The 14,221-nt window shown below is 39.5% G+C and overlaps 1 protein-coding gene across 3 annotated transcripts in view; it reads right to left on the bottom strand.

Moving 5' to 3' along the window:
• Positions 1-544: 544 nt before the first annotated feature.
• LOC129861162 (acid-sensing ion channel 1-like) overlaps positions 545-14,221 on the bottom strand; it is a 92,526-nt gene continuing 78,849 nt past the window's right edge. For 2 of the 3 annotated variants that reach the window (XM_055932335.1, XM_055932337.1), the window contains 9 exons: positions 9,885-10,035; positions 7,780-7,907; positions 7,465-7,615; positions 7,311-7,367; positions 7,034-7,187; positions 6,713-6,804; positions 6,514-6,593; positions 6,168-6,269; positions 545-1,826 (listed from right to left, as the gene is read on the bottom strand). In XM_055932335.1, the coding sequence (XP_055788310.1) occupies positions 1,707-1,826; positions 6,168-6,269; positions 6,514-6,593; positions 6,713-6,804; positions 7,034-7,187; positions 7,311-7,367; positions 7,465-7,615; positions 7,780-7,907; positions 9,885-10,035 (1,035 nt within the window). In that variant the 3' untranslated portion in view covers positions 545-1,706. The remainder of the gene's footprint in view (positions 1,827-6,167; positions 6,270-6,513; positions 6,594-6,712; positions 6,805-7,033; positions 7,188-7,310; positions 7,368-7,464; positions 7,616-7,779; positions 7,908-9,884; positions 10,036-14,221) is intronic. The other variant, XM_055932336.1, reaches the window with a different exon arrangement.

The raw sequence follows: 14,221 nt of genomic DNA, 5'->3' as shown, positions 1-14,221 counted from the left end.
TTCGTTCAGCAGGGCTTGCAAAACAAAACATTCCAATGATCTAAATGTCAAATGAATCTCTTTTGCTGTTCTCAGATGGCTTTGGGTTTTGTTCATTGTCTCAATGTGAATTTCACAGACCATTATCTCATATCCAACACTAACTGGCAGGAGGAGGGAGTCTTGTGTGAGACACTATTGGATTATTGAAACAATAGGGGACCTTGTTTGGGGACTGGTCACAAGGGAACACAGACATTCCAATGAAAGAATAGATTCAGCAGTTTAGATTTTACAATTTGGTAAAATAGAGGAAGGTTTAAGTCGTTGTTTACACAGAAAAGTGCCTGTTCAAACAAGGTTAACATAGACTCTGGCTATTAACTCCCTTTACCCCATGTTGTAAACAAATATTTTGGTATTGTATGTATGTGTTTCTTTGGTTTCTCTGTAGTACAGGAAAGGTATAGCTGGCATGGATACGAAAGAGTAAGAAGTTTGGGCCATCTTGAAAAAAATAAAATAAGGTCTGATCTTGCCAAAAATGAAGCCAGATTCCACTGAATTGAAATTTCATTATACTTTATTGTTGCTTTTTAGATAAATAAAACATCTGAAAACATGTAAACTGGTAGGCATAGTATTTATAGAAAAACAAAAGTAAGATCACATACACATGGCTACATTAATTACATCAATAACATTAGGCAAGACTATGCAACCACGATCAGAACATTATCCATAGTCTTTCCTTGCAGTATTTTATTTATATGTTCATGGTACTGTTGTGCTTGAGAATAACACTACACAGTTACACACTATCATACAACTCCCCTTTTCCTATGATAAATACATCTAGCATGGCCAAATGAGGCATGAGTGATAAGAGATCGTTTCAGTAAGTGCTCTTAACTACCTCCAATGGTTCCTACCAAAATATATTGTAGTAACAGTGGTCCAATTGTTTAACTTTGGGGAGTCAGGCCATATTTCTATTGTCAAAAAAGTGGATCGACATCTCTCGTCATCTAGTTCTATCTCATCTACTCATTTGGCTGTAAAACTTTCACACTTCTTACATAAGAAAATACAAATGTTGACTTTTCTGTTTTATTACTTAGAAAATGGTGAACAATCTTTTCAATTGAATAATTACTTGTTTTTCACTCTATAATACAAGATGAAAAATCAACTTCATTGAATTATGTCAAATTGGCCAATTGGACAGAAGCAGTAAATTACAAAAGGGGCCAATTTCGGGACTGCAATTCATTAACTTGAGAAAGTGTACTCTTGAAGTATTACACACACACATACACTCAAAACACACACACACACTCAAAAAGGGCATGCACGTAAACACAACCATACAAACAAACAGACCAAAATTGTAGCACGGACAAATATTCCAATATACTGCGAGGACATTTCCCACCATCACACACCCAAAGCCAAAATCTCTTAGTCCTGCTTGCTATATCTAAATGTAGCTCAAGTAAAATTACATTCTTAGAAGACAATAGAATAACTATTTTAATTTTTACGTGGATTAACATTGCCACTTTCATGACATTGCAGTCAATATGATCCAGCAGGCTATACGTGGCTAGCACTACTCTTGCACCCGTGTGACTTCAGTGCTATTGAAGTGTTACATATTACCCATTATCAAGCTTTATACCACGACATCTGTCCACTTTTGAATCAAATTGAAATGCTCCATTTTCTTACTTCCTTGTGTTCTGATTGGTTGAGCAAGTGACATCCTCTGGGTTGCTCCTCCCTGTGTGATGAGGTAGAATATTGGCAGAGTATGGAGGTGGTGCATGAGTATTGTCATGGAGAGACTGGGGTGAATAATGTGAAATGGATAGTTAGTGACAAAAAAAGTTGGAGTATAACACAAGAAAAAGACAAGTTAAACTCAAACTCATGAAAGACAACCAGTGAGAAAGCAGAGACAGACAACATACAGTCCTGCATATAAAAGTGTATCCTTCTGCAGATCTGCTTCATATATTAAATGCACAACATATTATAAATCCCCCTTTTGAATCCAAGTGCCACATTACCCACTGGGAGCGGTGTAAAGTACGAAAGCAAAAATACTTTAAAGTACTACTTAAGTTGTTTTCTGAGGTATCGGTACTTTACGTCACTATTAAAATATTCGATTTTTTTTTCTTTTACTTCACAACATTCCTAAAAAAATGAATGTACTTTTTACTCCATACATTTTCCCTGACACCCAAATGGGACAGGAAAATGGTCCAATTCACACACTTATCTAGAGAACAGCACTGGTTATCATAATGCCTCTTATCTGGACTCACTAAACACAAATGCATCGTTTGTAAATAATGTCTGAGTGTAGAAGTGTGCCCATGGCTATCCATAAATTAAAAGAATACACGAAAATTGTGCCGTGTGGTTTGGAATTTTAATGATTTATACTTTTACTTTTGAAACTTAAGTATATTTTAGCAATTACATTTACCTTTGATACTTAAGTATATTTAAAAACAAATACTTTTAAACTTTTACTCAAGTATGACAATTTGGTACTTTTTCCACCACCGCCTACTGTGCAAACCACGTAGTTTCAACATGGGTTATGAGGTAATGTTTGGTTGAGATGTTGATTCATGCGATTACATACTATATTCACCCATTCAAAAAGACAGACAAAAGTTTGTTGAATTTCCAACGTGTCACTATGCTCTCAACCATCTAAAAGTAAAACCAAATTTCAATGGAAAAAACTATGTCTGAATGTTGTTTTAGTTGTCACCCAAATGTCTATCACTGCGCTTTCAACCATGTATAAGCTAAATTCAAATGGGAATACAATGTCAGTTGTTTTGTTTATTTATACAACGGATTAATGTGTTATCACTTTGCTTCATCGAATAGCAGAACCAAATGACCTGGATTGCGGTTGAGAATACATTAAACGTACAATACCAGTCGAAAGTTTGGACACACCTACTCATTGAGGGTTTTGCTTAATTTTTACTATTTTCTACATTTTAGAATAATAGTGAAGACATCAAAACTATGAAATAACACATATGGAATCATGTAGTAACCAAAAAGTGTTAAACAAATCAAAATATATTTATATTTGAGATTCTTCAAAGTAGCCACCCTTTGCCTTGATGACAGTTTTGCACACTCTTGCCATTCTCTCAACCAGCTTCATGAGATATTCACCTGGAATGCTTTTCAATTAACAGTTGTGCCTTGTTAAAAATGTATTTATGGTATTTCTTTCCTTCTAAACACATTTGAGTTGTGTTGTGACAAGGTAGGCGTGGTATACAGAAGATAGCCCTTTTTGGTAAAAGACCAAGTCCATATTATGACAAGAAAAGCTCAAATAAGCAAAGAGAAATGACAGTCCATCATTACTTTAAGACATGGTCAATCAATCCGGAAAATTTCAAAAACTTTTAAAGTTTCTTCAAGTGCAGTCGCAAAAACCATCAAGTGCTATGATGAAACTGGCACTCATGAGGACTGCCACAGGAAAGGAAGAACCAGAGTTACCTCTGCTGCCGAGGATAAGTTCATTAGAGTTAACTGCACCTCAGATTGCAGCCCAAATAAATGCTTCACAGAGTTCAAGTAACAGACACATCTCAACATCAACTGTTCAGAGGAGACAGCATGAATCAGGCCTTCATGGTCGAATTGCTGCAAAGAAACCACTACTAAAAGACACCAATAAGAAGAAGAGACTGGCTTGTGCTAAGAAACACGAGCAATGGACATTAGACCGGTGGAAATATGTCCTGTGGTCTGATGAGTCCAAATTTGAGATTTTTGGGTCCAACCACCGTGTCTTTGTGAGACGCAGAGTAGGTGAACAGATGATCTCTGCATGTGGGGTTCCCACTGTGAAGTATGGAGGTGTGATGGTGTGGGGGTCCTTTGCTGGTGACACTGTCTGTGATTTATTTAGAATTCAAGGCACACTTAACCAGCATGGCTACCACAGCATTCTGCAGTGATACGCCATTCCATCAGGTTTGCGCTTAGTGGGATTGTCATTTGTTTTTCAACAGGACCATGACCCAAAAACACACCTCCAGGCTGTGCGAGGACTATTTGACCAAGAAGGAGAGTGATGAGTGCTACATCAGATGACTTGGTCTCCACAATCACCCGACCTCAACCCAATTGAGATGGTTTGGAATGAGTTGGACCGCAGAGTGAAGGAAAAGCAGCCAATGTGGGAACTCCTTCAAGACTGTTGGAAAAGCATTCCAGGTGACTACCTCATGAAGCTTGTTGAGAGAATGCCAAGCTATCATCAAGGCAAAGGGTGGCTACTTTGAAGAATCTCAAATATAAAATATATTTTCATTTGTTTAACACTTTTTTGGTTACTAAATTATTCCATATGTGTTATTTCATCGTTTTGATGTCTTCACTATTATTCTACAATGTGGAAAATAGTGAAAATAAATACAATTCCTTGAATGAGTAGTTGTGTCCAAACTTTTGACTGGTACTGTACATGGTGCAAGTGATCAATGAGAACAAATTTGAGCACAAAACTTGAGAGAAATAAGCTTTTTGTACGTATGGAACATTTCTGGGATCTTTTATTTTTGCACATAAAACATGGGACCAACACTTTACATGTTAGTTTATATTTTTGTTCAGTGTAAATGCACTTTAAATAAAGTTAGATTTGATTTAGTCCTATTCTTTAACTTAGATTTTAGGTTGAGATTGAGATTTGAATCCAACACATCAATCAGTAATTTGTAGACAAAATAGAATTAAAGACAGACTAAGTCAGTGGCACAGATGGAACTATCTAAGCAGAAGATATAGAACATCTTCAAATGTTGATATTTGATTGCATTGTCAACCAAACACAATTCAATATCACTAAATATCCTTAAATTTGAAATCAACCAGAGCTTGAAACTCTAGGCCTATTGTATTATATATTTTTAGTTGCATTCTGGGTTGAATTGAAACAATAGACGTTGATAACTGAAATAGCATCATTGATGATATTTGAGTGATGAATTATGGTCACATTTCATTTGCTCTGTTAAACCTACTCTTTGGAATGACTTTAATATGAACAGTGAATCTACTTCATTTTTAAGTGGGGATCTCTCAACGATTATTCTAACGATAGCACATTGGTAATATTGAGTGATAAATATCATAGCTAAGCAGGGCTGGGCTTGGTTAAAAATCTGGAAGGTAGACCAAAGGGTAGCTGTAGATAGATCAATTCTCCTAGTAGGAGGTGTTGCCCAGCCTGTAGTTTTCTTTTCTGATAGTGGAAATAATGCTGAAGATCTGATATTGTTTTAAAGGTACAAACTCAACATATTTTAAACAAGGTTTGTCTATGTTGAAATTTGGGTACCATGACAAATTACATTGAAAAAACATTGGTTCTAACAAGTTTTTGCCCAGTGGGTAAACACTTGCTACTTTTAAGATTCAGATATTTCCAAAGATATAGATGAGAGAAAACTTGATGGAAATTGATGGGGTGAAGACATGTTTCTCAAGCTGATACACAACATCACAACCTCAATTGATATCCATTGTAACTATCGTTGTTGCTCAGAAAAAATATCAACAGATGTTTTGGATATTGTTTTTGCTATTTGATCTTCAATGTGGTATTCCATTCTTCTGCTGCAAAGCCATTTACATTAGCCAACGAAATCAAAGGGATGCATGTGCACGATCATTGAATTGATTGTCTTTTTTTCTGCTGTGTGCGAGGCAAAACTAGACATATACCCCCACACACACCTTCATGAAACTCACCAGGTACAGATGTAGGATCTTAATAATGCAGGCTATTTAAAACTTGCGGTAGATTTGAGGTTTAAAAAGGCTTTTGAAGTTTTAAATTTACACTTTGAAATATCAGATTTGATTGTCCTCTACAAAAAAGTACATTAATTATAATCGCCATAATAATTCACATTTCCTGTGCTGCAGGATTATTTTTCTGCTGTAGCAAACTGACTCAAATTAAGATCCTACATCTGCACGTTCATTAAGAACACATTTTATTTTACACAAAAAATGGCTTCATGCATGGCTTCATGCACATGAAATCCTTCATTGAGATGTTTAGACATGAAGCAATATGGCTGCCTCTTTCTGAGAGCTGCAAATGGTTAGTGAAAGTTACTGACGTGACATTTCACATCGTCCAGGCTCAGAACAGCTCCCTGGTCGTTGTTGTTGCTGTGCTTGTGTTTCTTCTCTGAGCATCTACAGAGCTTGTACTTTATCACCTGTGATGAAACACAGATGCACACTACAAAGGTCAGTGAAGCTGTCAATTTGAGACAAAGGCTGGTAAGAGAAAAGGTGGACATTTTGGAGTGTGCCTGCCTCTTCGACAGTTATTTGTAAAACACATAAATGTTTAATTCAGCTTTTCCAAGAGATTACAATAATGAGTGAGACAGAAAGCATAATGGAAAAGTCTGGTTGTTTTCTGTCACCTTAGAATACTAGAGAGAATGAAAAGATTACCTCATAGACATAGTCAAACAGCTCCAGAATAGTAAGGATACTGGCTCCAATGAAAAGACCCATCTGACCACCAATATCACCTAGGAAGAACAGAGAAGGACAAGATTATCAAAGATAAGAAACTTTCCCAAAAGATACACATTTCCAACAATGTATCCTTAAAAAGAAAATGAATAGTTTTTTAAAATCAGTGAAATACCTAAAAGTCCTGCTACTTCATAGGCTTTCTTCTGTTCGATCGTCTCATAGTTTAGGGCCTCAAAGAAGATGTCCAGAACCAGGATATTGTCACTGTAACAGAAAAATACCATATTCAACATCTAAACAGCAAGCAGCAGCATACCACCCTGCATACCACTGCTGGCTTGCTTCTGAAGCTAAGCAGGGTTGGAAAATCTTTACTTAGTTGCACTAGATATGTGTAATGGAACTGAAGGGCCAAAGCCCCAATCAAATTTCTTACTATGTACTCCATACTCGCTGTAAAGTTTTTATTTGGTTTTTGAAACATTAGACTCACGCTATGTACTGCTCTGACTTGTTGTATTTTTTGGCCAGATACTTGGCAGAGGCCTTGCTGGGGATCTTGACGAAGGACAGCTCCTTGCTGTATCTGGTCATGTTGCATGGCGTCTCACACACACAAAAATCATTGTCTCTCTCCACCAGGAAGTCTGGGGGCAAAGAGCAATACTGCAGCATTAACACTTCTTCTCTTTTTAGTACATGTAAGGGATGTAGAGACTAAAATAGAGTTGCTATGGTCTAAGAAACAGCAGTCTGGATCTATTGCTTACCAAGAGCTGGATCAGCACACTCTTTGTACAGCTCAGGGGTGCAGTATGGGGCATCTCCTGTATATAAAGTGTTGTTAATCAATGAATCTAAGTTGAACTTGAAAATTTAAATAGTCCAGACTAGGTAAACGGCTGGGTGGGAGAGTTCACTTACCAGGCATGTGCACCATGCGGCAGTTACAGTTCTCCACCAGGTAGCGCGTCTCACAGTCAATACGGCAGGCGGTGATGCTGTACGTTTCAAAGAATTCTGAGTCCATCCATGTCACCTTACAGTCCCCCCAGGGTGGGGGCAAATATATCAGCTGGAATAGACACACATGACAAGTGTTACACATACAGTATAAGCTACAGTACAACTATAATTTAATAGGTGTACTACAACAGTTACACAGGTTGTGCTTACAGTAGCATATTGTACATGTATTTTGTTTAAATAAAGTTGTGCAAATAAATATAATGTCCCGACCCGTTGTTCCTGGCAGGAGACAAAGGTCTGGAACCCAGGTGCCACTCCGAAGCCCAGCTGGTCGATGAAGGGTGGCTCCTCCTGATTGTGGATCTGAACTTTGATCCCAGCTTCAAATGAGGTCTCATCTGTGGAGAGGGGAACAGTGGCAGGGATCACTGCACCATCCATGCATGGCTTATTTAACTAATGAACCCACTGGCTCCAGCAGACAGATAGAGTGGTCTGTTGGATAGAGCAACACACATGTGAGCTGTATTTAGTATTTTATTATTTTATTAGGATCCCCATTAGATGTTGCGAAGGCAGCCACTACTCTTCCTGGGGTCCAAATAGGAACAAAACAACACATCACAAAACAATAGTCTGCATCAGGGTTCATCAACTAGATTAAGCCGCGGGCCAATTGATTCTTGAGCGGATGGTCGGGGGCTCGGAACATAATTGCAAATAATTTGTAGACTGCAAATTGACCAGAAGAAGCCCAAACAGATATAATGCTTGACTAAAACATAATAATTTCAAACCTTGCTTACATTTGTATATGATCACGTGTCTCTCTATTATGCATGGGAATACTTGGGAACAGATTTCTTAAATTAAAATAACTTGGAGCTGATTTCCTGTTTTTTTTTGTCTTTTATGTCCAACACTGAAAATTCTACACAATAGAAAAACACGTTTCTTTGAAATTTTGCTCAGAAAACTTGGGGGGCCAAATAAAACCACTCTGTGTCAAATTAAAATCCAGTTGGGGAACCCTGGTCTAAATCATTACACATTTACGTCATATTTTCTTTTTACAATATTACAATACTACAATATTACAATGAGTGGGTGTGTGTAGTGTGAGTGCCAGAGTGTGTGTGTGTTTTTGTGTGAGTGTGCGTGTGTGAATGTGCATGCGTGAGTGTGTCTTTTCACAGTCGTGAGGTATTGTTGTGTCGTGAGGTGTTGTTTTATCTGTGTTTTAAATCTTTTACTGCTAGCTTGGGTTACCTGATGTGTTTTAAATCTTTTACTGCTAGCTTGGGTTACCTGATGTGTTTTAAATCTTTTACTGCTAGCTTGGGTTACCTGATGTGGAAAAGAGTTCCATGTAGTCTTTGCTCTATGTAGTACTGTGCGTCACAGGCCTTAGGGACTGTGAAGATACCCCTGGCGGCATGTCTTGTGGGGTATAAATGGGTTTCTGAGCTGTGAGTTAGCTGTTTGAACAGACATTTCAGTGCTTTCAACACGTCAATACCTCTCACAAAGACAAGTAGTGATGAAGTCAATCTCTCTACTTTGAGCCAGGAGAGATTGATGCGCATGTTCTTGATATTAGCCCTCCGTGTACATTTAATGGCCAGTCGTGCTGCTCTTTCTGTGCCAACTGTAATTTTCGAAGTCCTTCTTTGCAGCACTTGACCATATAACTGGGCAGTAGTCTAGGTGTGATTAAAACTAGGGCCTGTAGGACTTGTTAGTTTGACTGTGATGTCAAGAAAGCAGAGCAGCACTTTATCATGGAAAGACCTCTCCCATCTTAGCAACCATTGGATCAATATGTTTTGACCATGTCAGTGTACAATCCACGGTTACACCAAGCAGTTTAGTCTCCACAACTTGCTAATTTTCCACATTATTCATTACAAGATTTAGATTAGGTTCAGGGTTTAGTGATTGATTTGTCTCAAATACAATGTTTTAAGGTTTTTACATATTTTGGACTAGCTTATTGCTAGCCACCCATTCTAAAACTGAATGCAGCTCTTTGTTAAGGGTTGCAATGATCTCACTTACTGTGGTAGCTGACGTGTATAGTGTTGTCTTCAGTGTACAGAGACACACAGGCTTTACTTAATGCTAGTGGTAGGTCATTAGTAAAAGTAGAAAGGACCAAGGCAGCTGCTTTGAGGTATACTACACTCTACCTGGTTTACATTAGAGAGGTGTTGTGTTTGATAGGTAGCTCTCAATCCACGATATTGCAGAGGATGTAAAGCCATAACACATACGTTTTTTCAGCAGCAGATTATGATCGCTGTGTAATGAACTAGACTTAAACACACACACACACAAGCACCCACACTTACACATACACACACTTTTGTCCTCACCTGTCTCTCCCCACACAGGGAGGTACTCATCTTGCTGAATGTCCAGCATGAGCTCCAGACCGTTCCCCATCCCTCCCTTGGTAGTTATGAGAGGGGTGCGGCCCTCGCCTCCTGCGTTGAACGTGTAACACTTCCCATAGCGAGTGAACACCTGAGGAGAAAGATGAGAAATATGAAAGGGATGAGATAGCAAGACGAGATATCTTGGAACCGTCCCTCACAATAGCAGAGCCATATTCATCCAGATGTATGGCTCTGCTCAATAGTTTCTATAAATCCAGTTTTGTTCCTTACTGTAACTTGCCACTGGGGGTCAGTGTTAGTCTACATTAGACACCACAGTACCAGGAGTGATGAGGGTATTCCCCTGGGTTTGGGGTTACCTAATCATCTGATCTATGGATTTCACATAACTGGGCAGGGGTGCAGCCAGTCCCACCAACTGGGGAGCTAGGCCCAGCCAATCAAAATTAGTTTTCCCCTACAAAACGGCTTTATTACAGACAGAAATACTCCTCAGCACCCCCTCCCCCCACCCACCCCTCAGTCGATCCCGCAGGTGAAGAAGCCGGATGTGGAGGTCCTGGGCTAGCATGGTTACATGTGGTCTGTGGTTGTGAGGCCGGTTGGACGCACTGCCAAATTCTCTAAAACAACATTGGAGGCAGCTTATGGTAGAGAAATGGACACCAAATTCTCTGGCAACAGTACTGGCAGATATTCCTGCAGTCAGCATGCCAATTGCACGCTCCCTCAAAACTTGAGACATCTGTGGCATTGTGTTGTGGAACAAAACTGCACATTTTAAAGTGGGCTTTTACAAGGTGCACCTGTGTAATGATCATGCTGTTTAATCAGCTTCTTGATATGCCACACCTGTCAGGTGGATGGATTATCTTGGCAAAGGAGAAATACTCACTAACCAAATCAAGTTTATTTTATATAGCCCTTTGTACATCAGCTAATATCTCGAAGTGCTGTACAGAAACCCAGCCTAAAACCCCAAACAGCAAGCAATGCAGGTGTAGAAGCATGGCGGCTAGGAAAAACTCCCTAGAAAGGCCAAAACCTAGGAAGAAACCTAGAGAGGAACCAGGCTATGAGGGGTGGCCAGTCCTCTTCTGGCTGTGCCGGGTGGAGATTATAACAGAACATGGCCAAGATGTTCAAATGTTCATAAATGACCAGCATGGTCAAATAATAATCAGGAGTAAATGTCAGTTGGCTTTTACTAGCCAATCATTAACTAACAGGGATGTAAACACATTTTGAGAGAAATACGTTTGGTGCATAATGGGACATTTCTGTGATTTTCTATTTCAGCTCATGAAACACGGGACCAACACTTTACATGTTGCGTTTATATTTTTGTTCAGTGTATAAACAACAGCATGGAACTATGCTCATGTCTACTGTAAGTCATAAGTCATTTGTATTTATGACACTGTCTGTATTAACTATACAGTAACTTGTGCTGTGCTGAAGCTGGGAGCGGGCCATTGCGCAGCGTATGCAGCAACATGACACATCTGTGAATAGAGAGAGGGCTGACAAACACAATGATTGTTGACTGAGTTTGGACAGTGCTGTTAGACAGCTCAGCCTTGCCATCTATCATCACACACACGTTTGTTCTACTCTCCTTGTGGGGACCAAACAATCCCATTTCCCTAACCCCTAATCGTGAACCTAAACCTAACTCCTTACCCTAAACATAATAGTATCTCTAACCCTCCCCACTTGTCAGAACTTTCCTTGTTTTACTATCCTTGTGAGGAATGCTGGTCCACACGATAGTAAAACCAAACACACACACACACACACACACACACACACACACACACACACACACACACACACACACACACACACACACACACACACACACACACACACACACACACACACACTGACAATTACAGGATCAATGTTCAGCTTGAGACTGCTACACTGCTTGAGACTGCTGAGAGACTGCTACACAGCTATAGGCTTGTAGAGTGACTGGAAATCACTGTGGGGTAAATTCATTACTGATTTTTTCAGACACACTGAATGGAGTATGTGAGTATTCTGGAGGATGTTTTTGTCATCATTGCCTAGACAAGAAAATAGGCTTCTAATCTCAACCAATGTTAGAGTAAAAAGACTCTCCTACCTCACACTCTACTTCCATATTTTCTATGCCTTCTGTAACATGCTTCTACTCTGCTTCAACCCTGCTTCTACCCATCCACCCATCTCTTACTCACACATTTCCCTACTTCCTTTACACTCTCTTTATACAACATCAACACTACCCCACTCCTTCCTCCTTCATGCTATCCCCCCCTCTATCCCTCCCTTCATCCATTCCGCTGAACTTTGACTGGCATCGTTATAGACGTGTGTCTACTCTGCAGAGCCTAATGGCATATGGGGAAGTTACTAACCATATGTTAGTTCTATGTTAGCCTTTACATCTAACCTCAATGAGTGCATGTTCTTTCTGAACACATGAAAGAATGACTGTGTAAGGTCAGAGTGCTAGATGCTCTTTATAAATAAAAGAACCAATGAATGAGTGTGTGATGTCAGCTAGTGCCTGTTCCTTATGAATACATTAATGAATGAACATGTATTTTCTGAAGTTTGGAATTAGATTTTTATGCATTACAATGTAATGCATGTTCCTGAATGAGTGATTGAATTTGTGTGCGGCGTGCAGTTTGTGTCTTTGTGCACGTTGCTATCTATGCCACATTACAGTTGGCCTACATGATCTGACAGTGACTCATAATACACTGTTGACTCTATAAGATGACAGGCCACACTGACAGTTGAACACCAAAAGAAGAAAAGTGAAGGAAAGTTCCAGTTCCTTTGTGAATATGTAAAGTTTTTAGGCCAATACTTTTCCTCTAGGGTTGTTGGGTTCATCTTTCCTTTTACTTTCTGCTGCCTTTGTTGGCAATTCATTAAAATGACTCCTTTACAGAGAAATCAATCCTCTTTACCCACCCTAAAGATCTTAAAGTTTGTGGTCTATAATCTTTGGAGTGCCCTGCAGTCAATCTGTGCCTATCATTCATAGTGCATTTCCCACCATTGAAAAGCACTTAGCACTCTCCTGTGGTTAATCATATACATCAATGTGCATTTCCTTCCTTACAGGCGAGGCAGACTCTAGAACAAGTCCTAAATCACTAATCCACACTCCTGGCTGTTGGAGGAGACCTGATACACCCCAGCTGTTAAAGGATGCCTCTGCAGGGGGAAATGAATCCATTAGCATTCTATTGTTTTATGAGGGAACGTTTCAGAGCTATTATGCTGCTCTATTAAACAGCCGAAGCGCCGGCAAAGAGATTGCGATTTAAATGGTAGTAGCAGCCATGTGTCAGGCAGCAGTGACCGGTCGACGGTCGGCAAGTATAATCTTTTTTCCAGAGAGTGCTAATGTTGTCATTTGCTTGTTGATGCAGCAGGCGTTCTAAATAATCTGGAAAATCTGGAACAACTCCTAAGACAGCCAACTTTATAGATAAACGGACTTTGTTGAACTTTAGTTAAGATATAATGAAAACTTAAAAACACAGGCAACAGGCAGGAGAGTTAACAGATTTATGCATTGTTAATTGTGCCCATTAAAGGAGTATGCCTATTCAAATGCATTAATGCCATAGTTCAGATCAGTCTTGCCAACCTGAGACCTGTCTCTCCTGTTCTAGGTTCCATCTGTCTTTCCCGCCCAAACTGAAGGGCAAACCAAGAACAGTAAAACAGGGAGGCTCTCGACTGTTGAGTGCTGACTGACTTCTGTGAGGGAGATAGATTGCAGCTCAAAGGCTCTTGTAGACGCAATCCGCCATGTCAGAATATTGGCAGTACACTGTCCTGTTATCGACTGTGGGTGTTTGGACAACAGCTGCTGACTCACCAAACTAATGACAAGCTTTGGGTAATACTGAAGGTCTTCCCATGCAGGACTTCAAATACCAAGGCTAGGGGATTTAATGAGTGTGTGTATGTGTATATGTGTGTGGGTTGTGTGTTTGTGTATGTGTGTGTGTGTGTGTGTGTGTGTGTCTCAAGTGTGTGTGTGTCAAGCTGAGTGTGTTAATGATGGCTGAAAAGCATAGAGGCTCAATAGTTACTTGACAAATTTTGTCACAAAAACAACAACTGTCGGGAACAAGTGAACTGAAGTGAACCACAGGCCTCCACAGGGAAGATGGCAATATAAAAGCCTGCCACACAGTAAGTGTTCCCCTTAATTTGTGTTCTGGCAGTAAAAAGAGAGATCCATAAACTGTCACCAGCAAGTCACACATCATTTTGATACTACAAAAAAATATGTG

Source organism: Salvelinus fontinalis, chromosome 8 (genome assembly GCF_029448725.1).
Source record: "Salvelinus fontinalis isolate EN_2023a chromosome 8, ASM2944872v1, whole genome shotgun sequence".
NCBI classification, from domain to species: domain Eukaryota; kingdom Metazoa; phylum Chordata; class Actinopteri; order Salmoniformes; family Salmonidae; genus Salvelinus; species Salvelinus fontinalis.
Note: the sequence above shows the minus strand (reverse complement) of the source record. Positions and strands in the feature narration are given on the sequence as shown.